General features: G+C 44.1%; 1 protein-coding gene across 1 annotated transcript in view; it reads right to left on the bottom strand.

The window, feature by feature from the left end:
• Positions 1-17,907, bottom strand: part of LOC116759524 (solute carrier family 23 member 1-like) — a 45,106-nt gene extending 27,199 nt beyond the window's left edge. Inside the window, exons 1-3 of the mRNA XM_032643385.1 lie at positions 17,778-17,907; positions 11,964-12,110; positions 8,779-8,936 (exon numbers count right to left, since the gene is read on the bottom strand). Coding sequence (XP_032499276.1) covers positions 8,779-8,936; positions 11,964-12,110; positions 17,778-17,819 — 347 coding nt within the window. The 5' untranslated portion in view covers positions 17,820-17,907. The remainder of the gene's footprint in view (positions 1-8,778; positions 8,937-11,963; positions 12,111-17,777) is intronic.
• Positions 17,908-18,226: the final 319 nt, after the last annotated feature.

The following is an 18,226-nucleotide window of genomic DNA, read 5'->3' as shown; positions in this document are numbered from 1 at the left end:
ACTCTGTTCATGTTCCTTTCAAGATTATTATATGTAGTTGGGATAATGTGATATATGGACTTTCTACCTTTTTGTTTTGTTTTGTTTTGTTTGGTCACGCCTCGCAGCTTGCAGGATCTTAGTTCCCCGACCGGGGATTGAACCCTGGGCCACAGCAGTGAAAGCACTGAGTCCCAACCACTGGATTGCCAGGGAATTCCCTCTATGTCTTTGTAATTGCTAAGAATACCTTTTATGTTCAAGAGCAAGATGAATTTTTTCCATTTATTTACTAGAGAGTACTCTTTTTTTTTTTTTGCGGTACGCGGGCCTCTCACTGTTGTGGCCTCTCCTGTTGCGGAGCACAGGCTCTGGACACGCAGGCTCAGTGGCCATGGCTCACGGGCCCAGCTGCTCCGTGGCATGTGGGATCTTCCCGGACCGGGGCACGATCCCGTGTCCCCTGCATCGGCAGGCGGACTCTCAACCACTGCGCCACCAGGGAAGCCCTAGAGAGTACTCTTATGTGCTACCTTTAGATTCACACAATGTATCCATAAATTCTTCCCTCATTATTCTGTACTCAGACCTTCCAATCCCATTTTCCATCCATTCCTCTCCGCCTCCCCACCTCATTTTGTTAGCATTCCCATTTCTTTCTCATAACTTCTCATTGGTACCTTTTTGAGAGAGGGAGAGAGATCTACATATATTTCTTGCATTTCTGCTAGTTTTTCTTTTACGCACTTTCCTGGTACATGTTTAAGATGTGTGCATTCAGTATCACTACAAGTCTTTATTGCTTTATGTATCTTTTACCTTTCGTGGTGACCTTAATGTGTATCTCAGTGCTGCTTTAATTTCACAGTTACTTTCATCTGCTAGCATGATGGTAATTCCTATTTTTAAAATTTTCCCATGAGTATGATTCACTATTATTATACATACGCCTTCTGACTTAAATGTCTCTCTTGTAAATTGTAGATTGTTGATTTTTAAAACTCAACATTTTAGAAATAGAAGAGCCATTTGAAGCGTATCCAGCCTGGCCTTGTCATTTTATAGATAGGGGATTTGGAGCCCAAGGTCTTAGAGTTAACCAGCATGAGTGCTTGGGTTTCCTTACTTATCACCACTGCCCTGTAACACCAGTTAAGAACATGGTGTAGACCAAAGGCGAGTTTGAATCAGGCTCTACCTTATCAGTTGTGTGACCTAGGCATGTTGCCCAGCTTCTGCAAGCCTCAGTGTCCTCTTTGACAGAATAAAGATAATACTACTCTCCCAAGGAGTAGCTGTGAAGATAAACTATATGTAAGTGATTAGCACAATGCCTGGGAAAGAGAAGAGCTCAATAAATAGAGTAATTTTCATTTTTATTCCCTCTGCAATGTGTGGCTACTTCTAGAAAAGGTAGTGTACACCAAAACATTTTCTTTTTTTTTTTTTTTGCAATACGCGGGTCTCTCACTGTTGTGGCCTCTCCCGTTGCGGGGCATAGGCTCCGGACGCGCAGGCTCAGCGGCCATGGCTCACGGGCCCAGCCGCTCCACGGCACGTGGGATCCTCCCGGACCGGGGCACGAACCTGTGTCCCTTGCATCGGCAGGCGGACTCTCAACCACTGCGCCACCAGGGAAGCCCCCAAAACATTTTCTTAATGTTTCCTCAAATAACAGATGTTATAGTATGGACTTTTTTTTTTTTAAGTTCTTGTCTGGCATTCCCATTTCTTGCAGGTTGGTTCTCCAAGATTTGTTTCCTAAGACCTTCCCTATCCATCTTCCTCTTCCCTTCACCCTTTACCATCTCATCTGTATACTCAAGTCTGAAGAAGAAAACTCCCCACCATTTTCTTTTAAAACAACAACTTGCATGTAAAATGTCAAAATCTGCAGTCTCAGGAATGTCTCTTAGAAGTTTGATAGGATTGATATTTTAGGTTGTCAAAGACACAGAAATGTGTCGTGGGGGTACTATCAACATCTAAGTTTATATAGTATTTTAAAACTACATAGCATTTTCATATAATTATCCCAAGAGTACTTCAGGGTGGGTAGGACAATACTGCACTGTCTCTGTATGAGGAAAATGATGCTGGGGGCAGGTGCCAGTGGCAGGGCTAAGCTGGGAAGTGCAGAGCCCTGATCAGAAAGTCTGAGTCACTGGGCCAAATTGCAAAAGTGTGTTTGTTATAAGAACTGATAAGAGGGCATGTGGAAAGACAAACTTCTTCGACAGTTTATGCTAATGATTGTGTGGGGAATTTTTCTCATCTCTTAGTAGTTCCATTTGGGCCCATAAAACAGAAACAGCTAACCTTTTGGAAGTATTGGGAAGTTAAGCTTCAACGCTTCTCTCTGAGCTCTCATGTACTCTTCATAAGATGATATACATGATGGTTGTTAAAGACGTTAAGGCAGACTTCATTCAAGGGGGGCTACTACGATGGGGTTCTGTAGTAGGGGAGAGAGATCAGGCTCAACTCCCAATGTGACAAGGAAAACTTGGAATTTATAGCCAAGGAGCAGGGTGGGGCTCAGTGGACGGAAAGTTACTAAGAGGAAGCATCAGGGGTAAGAACAGGATTCTTGCTGAAAACAGGCCAAGGTGAACAGACATCACCTGTGGATAGTGAAAAATGAGGAAACCAATCAGAGAGTGAGGGTGGGGATTCTGGCTACAGTGACTGAGCAAGATTCTTGCTAAAACTGGATGATGCAGAGACCAACATGGAAGCTCAAAAGTCAAGTCTAGTTGAACAGTTGTCTATTGGATTTAGCAATAGGATGATCATAGTTGATCTTGTATGTTAGACACTATAAATAAATAGATCTCTCCCAGTTAAATGATAAATAGACTCAGCACAGCTTGGGCCTGTACAAAATTCTGCAGCAGAAGGGGGAACGTCACATAAGGCTTTGGAGTTCTTAAAACCACATTGGAAACTAGAAGGCAAGGGAACAATTCTTTCAAAGTTCTGAAAAAAAATTATTTCCAACCTAAAATTTTATACCCAGCCAAGCTATCAATCAAGTATGAGAATAGAATCAAGACATTTTCACATATGCAGAGTCTTACAGAATTTACCTCCCATGTGTTCTCTCAGGAAACTACTGCATATTCGTGTTCCACCAAAAAAAGAGGAAGACATGGGAACAAGAGATCTAGACTTGAAAACTGACATGAAGGGAATTCCCAGAATAAGGGTAAAGAGGCATCTCAGGATGACACATCTAATGTATACCAGGCACAGACAGCGACTGCTCCAGACTTCAGCAAGTCAGAGAGCCCCAGGAGGTAGTACATCAAGAAGATGAAGTTGATAGGCTACCTGATGTGATGAAATTATTAAGAAGAGATTTAGACAACAGGCAGGGAGTTTATCATTGAGTTAAAAACAAACAGAAACTAAAGAATATTTTTAAAAAGATATTAATTTCAGGGAAAACAAAAAGTTGGGCAGGAAAGGAATCACTTTGTGATTCAGCTCTGAATAGCATCCCAGTCATTATAATGTGTACATTCAATATTGACCTATGCTGGGAGGGTATGAGAATAGGATGATGGAAAATATGCTTGTATGTGGTGGGAGTGAGGGGCTGTGAAAGAAAATGAAATCATAGTCATCCATATTGGCACTTCAGTCAATAGTGCCTAAAACAGAAGTGCATTAATTAGAGACGGTGGAAAATAACTAAATAATCAGCTTGGAGGGATGAGAGTGCTTGTTTCTGCCTAGAAGAAAGGGGAGAAGGGGGAGATCTCTGGTTGGTAGGGGAAGGCTGTTTGTCTGCCTTCTTTAAACCCATCACTACCCACTGCCTTGAGTGTACCTTTGATACCCACCCTCATTGTTCTAGTCCTCCCTTCTGATCTGCGCCAAAGACAAGTATAACTCTCCTTTTTTTCTTTTTTTAATGGCTTTAATGCTGACCTCCACAGAGAAACACATCAGGGAAAACAGAGATAAAAGCAGGTGAAGTGACAAAGAATCTAGGAAGTTGTCTCAAGGCTGTAGCCTTGAGCCTTACCTATCAAGCCCCCTTCCAAGATGGTAATGGGCAGCCTACTGCACTTTTGCTCTCAGGCAAAGATTCAAAGGGTGTGGCTCACAAAACATATCCTGATACTTTTCTAAAAAAAATTTTTTAATGGTTTTCATTTCTCCCAGTTATAGAGAAACACATGGACTCTGAAGAAAAATTAATGGTAAATAAAAATATAAAGAATAAATCACCCTAATTCTATAACCCAGAAATAATCATCAACATTTTGTTCTCATCTTTTTTTAATCTTTAACTAGATAAACTTTATCAGCACACATATAATATATACCTTTCCTATACAATGTATACCAGCCAGAAATAACCTTTAACACTTCTTCAAGTCTCTTCTCTGTCTTTAACTAGATAAATGATTATCAGGACACATAAGATGCATATCTCTCATAATTATGAATTATGTTGGTCACTATTATGATACTGAAAAGCTCAAAACAACTTAAATGTCCTTTAATAGGAAATGGTTAAACTAGAATATATTATGTACTCTAGAATATGGAATACTAAGTGATATTTTTCTAAAAGTGCTATTGTGGAAATATGTTTATTGAAATGGAATGATATTTATAATGTATTGTGTATGTTTAAAAAGGAGGGGGAGGAGTTTTTTTTAACCACATTTAAATTTTTTTCAATAATTTGCAAAGGGAGGGAGGGTGCAAAATTGTGTTTATGGTAATACCCTTTTCTTGGTGCGAAAAATAAATTTTACGTACCAGGCACTGAGCTAAGCACTTTACATACATTATCTAATTTAATTATCATGGCTTTGGTAAAATTGTTTTTAATTTCCTCTTCACAGAAATACGAGGGACTGCCCTGGTGGCACAGTGGTTAAGAATCCACCTGCCAATGCAGGGGACACAGGTTTGATCCCTGGTCGGGGAAGATCCCACATGCCGCAGAGCAACTAAGCCCATGCGCCACAACTGCTGAAGCTCACGTGCCCTAGAGCCCGCGTGCTGCAACTACTGAAGTCTGTGCCCCTACAGCCCGTGCTCCACAACAAGAGAAGCCACCGCAATGAGAAGCCCGCGCACCACAACAAAGAGCAGCCCTTGCTCGCCGCAACTAGAGAAAGCCTATGCGTAGCCAAAAAACCCAACACAGCCTAAAATAAATAAATATTTTTTTTTAAAAATGAAAAGCAGAGAAAATATTTGAAAAAAAAACAAAAAAAAAAACCACATGAGGACTCCAAGATAACATTAATGCAAAAATTGTCAGGGGTAGAAAGGAGAGGGGGAATTAAGTCTCCCCTAGGTAAGGCAATACAGCTTGGGCACCCAGGAACCTGGAGAGGATAAGCCCCCAGAAGGGGTCTGGGGTTGGGACGTGTAGAGCATGAGGGGCTTCTGGGGAAGAGGTCAACAATTGGGGACAGAGACATCTGGAGCTTGAGCTGCTGGAATCCAACCTCACCTGTGTCATCATTTTGATGTTCCCTTTTGGAGTCAATCCAATGATTAGGCAAAGGGTGATGTCACGGATTTTCTTTGAAATAGTTCAGAATGGGGAGCAGAGCCTCAAGAATGTCGAATGGGATTGATGAATTCTTGAATTTAAAAGGGTCGCTCTGCTGTGAGAAACCCTGCGTACCTTCAGACCCCAACTCCTTCACTATTGGACAAAGATCACTTAGTGTTCATCTTTTTACTGAGCTTCCTACCCCAAGCACGTAAGAGCCTGCTACCCTGTAGGAAAGCACGTCCCGCACCTTCCGTGTAGTTAACTACCCAACCTAAACCCAGAGGAAGAAGCAGCACCAGGCCCCTCTTTGGGACACATCATCCCCTCTCCCTCCTCTGATGTGACTGATTACCAGGTCACTCTTCTACTGCCAACAGCCACCACTGTTTCTGTTCCAAACAGAACTCCGATGGCACATCTGGTGCCTAGTTTTCAATGGGGCACGGGCAAGATGGCTGCAGACCTCTGGCGATGGGCATGGACTTTCTGCAGAACCAGTAACAGATGCAGAGCTAGGACAGATCAGGGCTTGGCCGCAGGGAGGTCCATGGAAGAAAAGGACAAATGCCAGGCAGGCTGATTCGGGCAAGACTACACAGAACCCAGATTTGAATGCACTTTGGGCAGAAGTACTTGCTCCACACATGAGACTTTCCCAGGAAAATGAAAAGGGAGATATATCACTTGAAACCACTCCAGAAAAAGAAATTCCCGGGTAAAAATCATGAATAATTCCAGAGATGGAGTTAAGACCCAGAATTACACATAGTCGATAATAATTTCCTCTAGTGATTGCATTTAAACTTAATGCTTTCTTTTGAAACGGATAATGAAGTACGCCCTTACATGAATTTTGGAACTGAGCGCTTAAGTGAGGAAGGCCCTTGGGGGACACACCCAAGACCCCGAAATTCACACCAGGGAGGCAGCCACCCCTCCGCCAAGGATTGCAGATGCCCACCCCACAATGGACACTACGCTCTTTAGCTCTTATTAGGGAAGCTGTTTTTACCTCTTATCATTCCCTTTGACTATTTAAGATGGTTTTAATCATTAAGATCTGAAATCTCATTGCTGTACCAGCATTTTTGTTTGCAGTCTAGAAAAGTACATAATTAAATACTGGTTACCAGATAATCAATAATCACATATACTTGATTCACACAGGCTATCAGCTAGTTTTATAATCTCTAATGTTGTAGGCAGTTACTGTACTCATTAGCCACTGAGCAGGAAGTCCATTTCCATGAGTGGAACCAAACTCAAGTGTATTCCTGTCCCCACCTTAGTTTAAGGACATTAGCATGGTTTTATTTCCTAATCTTATTTCCCTCTTTCTTTGTATGTTTAATTAGGCTATAGATTCTTTGAACTCTTAACTCCTGATTTGTTGTGTCTCTCACAGGGTTTACCAGAAGGCTAGGCCCACAGGCACTCTCAGTACTGAGATTCCAGTAGGAATATGGAACTGTATCATCTTTTGTCAGCATCACAGGTGTCCACAATATTAGAGATGGAAGGGACTTACAAATATAACATACTTCAACTCCCTCATGTTACAGATGAGAACACTGAGACTTAGAGAGGGTGAATGGCTTGTGCAGGTTCCCACAGCACAGAAGCCAGGACTAGAATTCAGGCCCCCAGTTTCCAAGATCAGTGTTTTTCCATAATTATAGTGAACACCATCTCAGTTTAAGAGGAGGTGCTTCCCCATCCAGAAGAGCCTTGTGTTTGTAACTCTCCATGGGGCAGCCAGGGGGATTGCTCCTGGGTATCCAGGCAGGTGGCTGCAAGGCCTCGCTGATGCTACCACAGCATCTGACATTCCAGGGACTGATTCTGGAAAAGTGGGAGGGGTCCCAGATTTTAGGGGCCTAAGAGACCAGACCAAACCCTATACCTCTTTGAGTCCTTGGTGGGGGATTCAGAAGAAATCTTGGCTCTCAGAGATGGTGACAGAAGGAGGAAGAAAGAGAAGGGAAATAACCTGACAAAGATGCAGGCACTAATCCCCTCTCCTCGACAGAAAATGGGAGAACTTAAGCGTTGGCATATCTCCTGGAAATGACTTGCAAAAGAAGCACTTTGGAAAGTGCCTTTGATTTGGTTTAGGCAAGAAGACCACACAAGGAATGAGTATTCTCTGGATGCTGTCTACAGACAGCCTATCCTGGAAATAATTGGCTACCTTGCATCAGCCTTCGCCTGTGTGGTTTGATTCAGAAAATTGATAAAGAATAAATAAATGATAAAGAGTAAATCCTAAGAGTTCTCATCACAAGAAAAATTGTTTTTCTGTTTCTTTAATTTTGTATCTATATGAGATGATGGATGTTCACTTAATTTATTGTGCTAATCATTTCTTGATGTATGTAAGTCAAATCATTATGCCATACACTTATACAATGCTGTCTGTCAATTACATCTCAATGAAACTGGAAGGGAAAAAAAGAATAAATGGACATTAATTTTTCCTGTCAAGTCATTTTCTCTTAAGACAGGTCGGGCAGAAGTACATCATTGGGAATGTTTTACACTTTCCTCTGCAACTCCAGGGCTGAGCACAGACCTGGCACGGATTAGGTCAAAGCAGATTTACCAGGGAAGGGCCCCTCACTTGCACCGCTCCTTCTGAAGTCCAGGGAGGAGGCCCCGCAATGTGTTCACTAGCCATATGCCTTGTAATTTGCAAAAGTAAAAGGTTTCAGGCATAATTGTCTGTAGCTATTTGTGTTACTTTAATCAAGAATCCTGGCTAATGTACACAGTAAGTGCTGGAGCTAGGACTTGAACCCAGGCTCTTAGTTCTGGTCCTGTGCTCCCTCTATCATGCCACTCATGTAACTCATCTCAGGCTACAAGCCAAGCAAACCTTGCTGCTACCCTGGCAGGTAAAAGTCAGAATCCAGGGCTTCCCTGGTGGTGCAGTGGTTAAGAATCCACCTGCCAATGCAGGGGACACAGGTTCGAGCCCTGGTCTGGGAAGATCTCCCATGCCGCAGAGCAACTAAGCCCGTGGGCCACAACTACTGAGCCTGTGCTCTAGAGCCCATGAGCCACAACTACTGAGCCCACGAGCCTAGAGCCCATTCTCCACAACAAGAGAAGCCACCGCAATGAGACGCCTGTGCACAGCAACAAAGAGTAGCCCCCACTTACCACAACTAGAGAAAGCCCACAAGCAGCAATGAAGACCCAATGCAGCCAAACATAAATAAATTTTTTTTAAAAAGTCAAAATCCATGGGGAGGAGTTTTACCTACCTGACTCCTAAAAATACTTGCAGGAGAGTGCAAATGCCAGAGACGAAGAAAATGGTGCTGATGAGGTAGCTCTGGGTCAGGGGGTCATGCTGCAAACACAGGTCCTTGGCCAGGATGAGTGGAACTGCCACGAGTCCCCCCAGGGCTGTGAGGAAGTGCTGTGGGCAGAGCAGAGAGAGGAGATGGGCTTGGAGATGCTGTAGTTGCCTACTCTACCTTCATTCCTATTCCTACTGCCTGAGGCAAGAGCTCCATCTCTGGTCTCAGAGGAGCCTGGCCTTGAGTGACAGGCAGCGAGATCCAGGCAAGCAGTGGGAAGGAACTAGGAAGCCCTGGCAGCAAGAAGCAGGGACCCAGCCAGAAGGTCTGGGGTTCAAGGGCAGGACCCTACTGCCAAGAACTGATGTTCTAGGTAAGAAATCAAGGCAGGGACACAGCACAGGAGGATATAACATGAACCAAGGAGGGGGCCTTAAGAACAAGAACAAGGCAAGAGGCTCATTATTAAAATAAGGCACAAGGTGAGGGCAAGACCATTGACCAGGAAGGCCTGAGCACATTCTCCAAGACAGATCATATGTTAGGTCACAAAACAGCCTTAGCAAATTTAAGAAGATTGAAACCATACCAAGAATCTTTTCTGTCTGCAATGGTATGAAACTAGAAATCAATAACAGGAGGAAAACTGGACACAAGTTTGTGGAACTTAAGCATCACACTTCTGAACAATCAATGGGCCAAAGAAGAAATCAAAAGGGAAATCAAAAAATATCTTAAGACAGGCTTCCCTGGTGGCGCAGTGGTTGAGAGTCTGCCTGCCGATGCAGGGGACACGAGTTCATGCCCCAGTCCGGGAAGATCCCACATGTCGCCGAGCGGCTGGGCCTGTGAGCCATGGCTGCTGAGCCTGCGCGTCCAGAGCCTGTGCTCTGCAACGGGAGAGGCCACAACAGTGAGAGGCCCGCGTACCACACACACAAAAATATATATATATCTTAAGACAACTGAAAATGGAAACAAAACATACCAAAACTAATGGGATGCAGCAAAAGCAGTTCTAAGAGGAAAGTTTATAGCAATAAATGCCTACATTAAGAAAAAAGAAAGATCTCAAATAAACAACCTAACTTTATTCCTCAAGGAAGTAGAAAAGGAAGAACAACCTCCAAAGTTAGAAGAAGAAAGGAAAAAACAATGATCAAAGCAGAAATAAATGAAATGAAAAACAACAGAAAAAAATCAGCAAAACTAGAGCTGGTTTTTTAAGATAAGCAAACCCTTAGCTAAACTCAGAAAAAAGGAGAGAAGACTCAAATAAAATTAGAAATGATACAAAAGAAATACAAAGTACCATAAAACACTAGTATGAACAATTACACACCAACAAATTGGATAACCTAGAAGAAATGGATAAATTACTAGAAACACACAACTTACCAAGACTGAATCATGAAGAAATAGAAAATCTGTACAGACCAATAAGTAGTGAGGAGACTGAACAGTAATCAAAACTTTCCAATGAAGAAAAGCCCAGGAACAGATGGTTTCACCAGTGAATTCTATCAAACATCTAAAGAAGAATTAGTACCAAGCCTTCCCAAACTATTCCAAAAACTGAAGAGGAGGGAACACTCCCAAACTCATTTTACAAGGCCAGCATAAACCCTGATACCAAAGCCAGATAAGGACACTACAAGAAAAGAAAACTACATGTCAATATCCTTCATGGATATAGATGTAAAAATTCTCAACAAAAATACTAGCAAACTGAATTCGACAGCACATTAAAAGGGTCATACACCATAATCAAGCAGGATTTTACCCCTGGATGCAAGAATGGTCAATATACACAAGTCAACAACTATGATACACCACATTAATAAAATTAAAGACAAAAATCATATGATCATCTCAATAGATGCAGAAAGAGTATCTGACAAAATTCAACATCCTTTCATGATAAAAATATCTACATTATCCATTTTATTGGCTCATAATAATATTTTTTAAAATAGTATGACATTTGCTCTTCTTATTTTGTAGAAAAGCACAAAGAAGTTAACAAAAAAGTGTATCCCATCCCTGGTACCCCACATTGAACTCTTTGTAAAATTAAAAGAAACACATCTATAAGATTAGAAGATTCAAGCTACAAAAGTTACAAAATAAATAGCAAAAGTTGAAAGCCACCCTTCCTTTCCTAGCTTCTCTTCCCAAGGCTAAATACCTCTATTAGTTTCTTGTGAATTCTTCAAAACATGCAAAATTACTACATATACTTATTTCTATCTCTCTTTCGTTTGTTAGTTTTTAACACAAAAAAAGGTCACATTATACACAGTTATTTACTTGGCTTTTTTCACTTAATATATATTGGTGATCATTTTTTAACTGCAAGGTAGATACATCTTTCTCTTTCTAACAGCTACATAAAAGAATTACTTGTTAGGATGTGCCACAGTTCTCTAACATGGATATTTTGGGGGTGTTTCTAGGGTTTTGTTTGTTGTGATTTTACTATTAACAAAAGAAGAACATCTTTGTACTTACCTTAATGAGTCTTGCCAGCATATCTATAGAGAAATCCTTCTTTTTTTTTTTTTTTTTAATTTGGCCGTGCCACACGGCTTGCAGGATCTTAGTTCCCCAACCAGGGATTGAACCCCGCCCTCAGCAGTGAAAGCACAGAGTCCTAACCACTGGACCACTGGGGTATTCCCTACAGAGAAATTCTTATGCATTAGCGACTCGGTTAAACAATATATATGTTTTACATGTTCACAGAAAAGTTGCACCAAATAACATTCCAACAAAAGTGTTTGAGAGTGCTTGTTTCCCAATATTCCCCAAGCATTGGTTATCAAACTCTTTAGTTGTTGCCAAACAAATTATAATTGGTATCTTGAAAAAAAAACCCAACACCGCAATGGCCCAGTTGGTGTCCTTTATGTGACCTATTAGCTCAGCATGGGGGAGAATCCTCCCTTAACTCCATGCCCCAACCCCAAACTCCTAGAGAGAAAGAGAGACTGGAGGAGCCTTGAGCCCCCTGGAGGTCAACAACACGGAAGGCAAGAATATCAACAACATGGAAGCCAAGAATATCAGCAATTTGACCTAAGTGTGTGTTCATGTGCCTTTTGAGGCAGAGCTTCTTCGGACCCAGTGCTTATGGGTGGCATTACCTGTACTCCCAAGAAGATACAGAGATACCATGGTGGGATATCCAGGATGCTATAAGCCAGGTGGTTACTGCTGAGACCCCTAGGCTGGCCATCCTTCTTCCTGCCTTGGCCACCTTCATGGGAGTTGAATACACCATCACCCTTCTGCTGAGAACAAGAGAAGAACACATTTGAGCATTTCAAGAGGAATCAAGTGGACTTTTGATGCCGAAACCTCAGCCTCAGTCCACCGGTACTGAATCAAATCTCAGAGACAGAGTTTGGGGTGAATTAGAAAAGAATAACTTTACTATTTTGCTAGGCAAAGGGGGACACAGTGGTCTCCTGCCCTAAAAAACTGCGTGTCCCAACCTGGGAGGATCTGGTGAGGAGTTTTATAGCAACGGTTCAAAGGTGGATTTGCTGATAAGATTAGGGTGTGTGCAGGGCCTGCACTCCTTTAATCTGATCTCAGGTAATCTGATGAGTTTCTGTGGTTCTTTTAATCTGGCCTCAGGTGGTCTTCTTGAAGAGCTTCTCTGGTTCCTTTAATCTGGAATGAAGAATGCTGACATCTTCCATTTATTGGGGGTTTTAGTTCTATAAAGAGCTCAGAAGATACAGTTATGTGTATCCCTTGAGGCTGAACCAGGACCCTGTCCCAAGGCTGCACTATGGTTTCTTGGCTGCTCCTCCCTTGTCTCTGCAAGTCCTACCTTCCCTGATTAGCAACTGTTTGAATCTGTCCTTTGGGACTCAGGGAAGGTCATGGAAGCTGGAGTCTGTTCCCTACGAACAAGGAACAGGGAACACAGAAAGGCTTCCGTGCCCAGGAGCCCCCTAGGGTCCTGCTCAGTTTCACTTTCTGATTTCAACCAGACAGATGGACAGCTTTCCAGAGGCAAGAGCGATGGGATAGAGATAACTGCTGGCCTGCTTGGGATTTCTAGGTCAAAAGACCAGTGATTTTCTATATTATACATCTGCAGCAAGACCTCCACATGCAGTCTGGGGCCAATCAAGAGAGGTGGGTGCCTTGCCTGAAGCCCTGGCAGAGAAGAAACTTTGTGGAGGAGGGAATGGGGGTCAACTCCATGGTCAGGAAATGGGCAGGTAAATGGGGATTCTGGGCCAGAACGGTGTAGCTGCCCTTGCATACACTCCTACAGGCCAGCCTTGCGCCAAAGCCCTCATCACAGCACGCTGATTATAACGCATGGACTGTTTCCTTATCCATCTCTTCTGCTGGGGTGTGAGTTCCTAGAATGCATTCACTGTGCCTTATTCTTTTTGACCCAGCTTCTAGAATAGTCCGTGTGCTCAGTCTGAACAGTCTGAGTGTACGGATGAAAGAATAGATATAACACAAATGTAAATAAGTGCAGGGCATACAGAACGCTCTAGGGTCAATAGCCAAGTTATATTCCTACCAGTTTAACCCCCAATTAACTTTGAATCATAAACCTTCTCCTCCAACTTATTGGCTATATAGTTTACCAAACTTGGGCAAATTACTAATATTTTTAAGCCTCATTTTTCTGATCTATATAACAGAAATGTCAATAACATCTACTTCATAGTTGAGCCAGTCCTCCTCCTCCATGGGGTAGAGCACTGGCAAATCTGATCCTAATTCCTTCCCAGTACTCGGGGCCCACATCACTGGCGATGGAGAAAATGGCCCAGCACACTGAGCCTCCAGGCAGCCGGAGGAGCCCAGGGCCGTGGTCAGGCTTGCTGATCGTGGGTGGACTGAGCCAGCCACAGAACAGCTCTGCAGAGTCACATTGCTCCTGGGCCTCAGAACAGCGTTTGCTGTGCTGAGTTTCTGAAACTTAAATGTAAGGATTTTGTCTCTACTCATCTATTTAGCAATGCCTGGGAACAAGCATCCCAAAACTGTTCCAGGAAGCATTCCCTGACTTCACTCCACCCCGGCCTCAGACCAGACGAGGCCTTCCCTCCTCAGAGGCATGTTTACTACAGCCCAGAACACACCTCACTACCATCATTTGTCTTCTCGTCCTAAAGGCCATAAAGCCCCAAAACTACTCCACCTCTAGCACAGAGTTAGTGCTCACAGCATTCTCTGTTGAGCTATAAAATAAATGAACCCACGTATAATGACCATAAAGAACTCTTCTCACGGATTTAAAAAAATAAATACTTAACTGGTTAGAATTCTTTGGAAACAACACGCTGATCTTATTTAGACTCCTGAAAAGGAGGAGGCACTGATGCTACTTGGTACTTGGGTTGCACAAGAAGGATGGCTGGCTCTGCCTAAGGAGGTCAACGCCAAGCCAAAGATGGCCGGGAGGCTGCTGGAAGGAAGTCTGGAGCACTTAACGCGAGGTTTTAGTGAAGGTGTGGCACAGTCAGTGAGCACGACAGCAAGCGTGGGAGAACAGGCTGAGGAAAAAAGAGGAGGGGCAGAAGGAAAGAGCGGCTGGCTGATTGGCTGGTTGGTTGATTGATGCTGGGTAGGCTACACAGAACAGCAGAGCGCGCAGTTTGGAGTGGGGGAGACGTGGTCTGTCATTCCCCTGCTTGGCAGCCATAGGCACTTCACTTTCCCTCTCCCAGCCTCGGTGTCCCCTTCTAACTCTGGGATGGTTGCAAAAATACTGGAAGTCTGTGTGGCTGCCTGTTACGTGCGCCGGTGATTGAGCTCACCGGGCTGGGGCAGGTACAGCTGCCAGCAAACTCACCTCATACCTTCTCCCAGGACCCCTCGGAATTCTCAGAAAGGTGATGGGGAGGGAAACACTGAGGGAAATGTTAGTTTGGGGTCTTTTTTTTTTTTTTCCTATTAAGAGTCAATGACTCAGAGTGTTCTCAACCTGATGACCTCTGAATGTTCTAAGTTCTGTCTAGATGTCAACTTGGACCATCTGAAGGTTATGGAAACCACTTCTGTAATCGTTTTAAAACAGTTTTCTGGGAAATTGACCTTGTATGAGGTCCCACATGAAAAAAAAAAACTAGAACTGAGAGTGGGGAAAAACTTGTCTTCGTTGAGAACGGCTGGTTCTTTGCTTCTGATAAGTGCGACTTCTGTGAAACCCGTCAGTCATGGCTGGTAGAAAGCATAGGGCCTGATCAAAATACATCTTTTGTTGTAAACTACCTTACATCACTTATGCAAAGCACTGGGACAAAAAATAAAATAAGAAGGTACACAGTGTACCTGAGATTCCTGTGTGTCAGAGATGAGTCACTAGCATATTAAAGACGCACATAGAAACAAGTGACATCCCAGAGGTATTTTAGAGCAGGGGCTTCTCAGATGGAGGTGGAAGAAGTCCCATCTCAGGGCATATCCGGATGCGGGAAGCGCCTTTATCCCAGGAGAATCCCTGGGCGGGAAAATTCTGTGAGTCTTAGAGCAGCTGAAGATCGCCTACAAATCCCTTTTTGAAGGAAGAATGAACTCTTAACGAAGCTTCCCTGCCAGTGAGCACTGGTGTGAGAAGGGGGGGGCCACAAAGTCTCCTGGCTGGAATTGTCTATCAACTCAACGCACGAGCTGTAATTTCGCCAAAAGCCTTGCTCCAAAGAGGCGTTGTGCTGAGGCCTGGCATTTTATAGTGCTTCACAGTTTGCAAAGACCTTCCAATGCATCCTCTCATTTGATTCTCACAACCCGGTTTAAGGATGAGGAGACTGAGGCTCAGGGAGGTTACAATGAGGAGACTGAGGCTTGTCCGAGGTCCCTCCTCTTTCGGTGTCGAGGGCAGTTGCTGGCAGGTGCTGCCCTGTGAGTACAGGGACAGCTTGCCAGCTCCCAGGAGCAGCCCAGCAGAGCAGCAGGAGACTCTGCTGCAGAGGGAGCAGCAGTGGGAAGGAGGGTGCCTGGCGGGGGGGAGTGAATCCCTTGGCCCTCTGACTCCATCCATTCCCCATACCGCCTCCCACTCCCTGATGTGCCCCTCTAGCTTTGCTTCCTAACACTTCCATTCAGCTGACTCTAGCCAATGGGATTGACCATATCCCTCCAAACGTGGCCTCGATTGTCCTGCCTCAGTGCCTTTGCTCACCCTGTGCTCCCTACCTGATCCCCACGACCCTGCTTCCCCTAAACCCACCTTCAAAGAGCTCAATGCCTCCTTTTCCTTTACCTCTTCTGCTTCCCCCACCCCATATGATTGCCCTCCTTGTACTCCCAACACATATTGTCGCTCTGTTATGTAATTCACCATCTTCTCCCTTGTATCAGAAATATTTTTTTATACCCCGCTTTCCCCTAGCTAGGCCATAAGCTTTCAAGGTGGGGAAGCTGTCTTCCCCATGTTTATATCCCTAGAAGATTCTAGCAAAGCAATATGCACTTGAAAACCAAAAACATCTCACAAAACGGCCTCTTAATCTGGGTGCTGAAACTGAGGCTTTGAAGAATATGACAAGACAGGCCACTGAAAAAAAAATCAGATGTGTCCAGACTCCTCCACTCCCCACTGGCCTCAGGTGACCAATGAGGTGGAAAACATCACAGCCTTCAGAAAATGGAGGCTTCAACTTATTTCCCAAGATTTTTTTTTTTTTTTTTGGCTTCCATAAGGTAGTGACAGAAGTGTTTAAAAAAAAAAAAAAAAGGCCCAAAATGGAGTCACTTATGCTAAGCCCCATGTTGGCAAACCAAGACTTAATATCTCACCTAACTGCAGTTTCAGTCTCTCCCAGGAATGTAACCTTTAACCAGTCAGTCGAATTACCTGGTCAGCACTAGTGAGCTGATCTGCCTGGTAGACACCTGCTTTCAGGAAAGTGACCTCACCTGAAACAATCCACTCTTTGATAGAATAACTTCCTTGCCCTGCCTCCTTCTGCCTATAAAACTCTTCCATTTTGTACAGCTCCTCAAAGCTCCTTTCTATTTGCTATGATGGGATGCTGCCTGTTTCATAAATCATTGAATAAAGTCAATTAGAGCTTTAAATTTACTCCACTGAATTTTGTTTTTTAACAGAAGGAATTCTGAGGAGAAGACAGGAGATTTCTCTCAGGTGTCTTCCACAATATTCCAGAAGAGATGGTCAGGGTCTCTTTACCAGAAGGCTGACCAGCAGTGGGCAGGGTCTGACAGCCTGGCTCCAGGCGATAGTTCTGAGGGCCCAGCCTAGGCTCATGGGTGGCACCTGTCCCACAGACACTATGGCTGCGCCTGGTGGGGGGAGGCTCTTTCTGGCTACGGTGGGCAGAGGGTCCCCACTCAGTCCCCCCTGTTGTTTTTAGGTGGCCAAAATAGGTTGGAGAGAATGGTGGGACCAGGGCTCAAGGATGAGCTACAGAGGCCTCCAGATGGGTTACTGTCACTTTACTTCTCTGGGCCTCAGTTTCCTCATCTGTAAAATGGGAACAGAGGTGCACGCTTCATTGGCTTGAAGGTAGAAAACAAAGTATATAAAGTGCCTGGGGCATACTGGTTATTCAGTAAATGTTAGTTCTCTCTCTCTCTCTCTCTCTCTCTCTGCTTCCCTCTGTCTTGCTTCAGAAAGGGCTTCTGATCAAAGAAATCATAATGCTGAGAAACCTACAAAACAAACATTTAGATTCAACAGAGTAAAGCAAAGAGGACTTTTCAGCTCTCCCTTCTTCCTTTGTAATTCATTCACAGAGTTTGGCACCCAGGGAGGAATCTTTGCCTCTGTGAGGGTGAGGTTGGGAGGACAGCTCTAATAATCCAAAGTCTTACCTAGAACATGAGTCAATGTCCTTAGCACTAAAAATGAACCCGCATTAGGACTTCATGCTGGGACCCCCTCCAGGCATCCTTCCTCCTTTCTGCTACTCCACCCCACCCCTTATGTTTCCCTCTCTTCTACCAGCGCTCACCAAGGGCTCGGGGTGCTCACAGCTGATGATGGCAGAGTTCATGGCCGCTTAGGGTCTTCTCCTGTTGGCTTCCTCTCAGAACAAAAAAGAAGCCGCTCCAGGAGAGGAAGATTAACTTCTCACCGCCTGCCAATATAATCAGAGAAAGAGGAGGATCTGGGCCAGCTCCGGGGAGGGTGGGGCCTCCAAGCCCCACCTGCTGGTCTGCAACAGACTCCCCCTCCAGCCCTCTTGAGGGGACCAAGGTGCCTTCAGTGGCAGGGAATGTTTCACAATTTGATAAGTATGGGTAATTGCAGGAGAAGTTAATGATCCCTCTTGGTACCAAGGAAACAAATCAGGGTGCAGCCTCTTGGGATGTGGCAGGAGAGCACTTTCCGGAAGCCAGGTTTCCAGGGGCAGGAAATGAGGGGGATGAGGGTGAGGCTCTGGGCTGAACATAGAGGCTT

The sequence above is a fragment of the Phocoena sinus genome, chromosome 9 (assembly GCF_008692025.1).
Source record: "Phocoena sinus isolate mPhoSin1 chromosome 9, mPhoSin1.pri, whole genome shotgun sequence".
Classification (NCBI taxonomy): domain Eukaryota; kingdom Metazoa; phylum Chordata; class Mammalia; order Artiodactyla; family Phocoenidae; genus Phocoena; species Phocoena sinus.
This window is presented reverse-complemented; position numbering and strand designations above follow the sequence as displayed.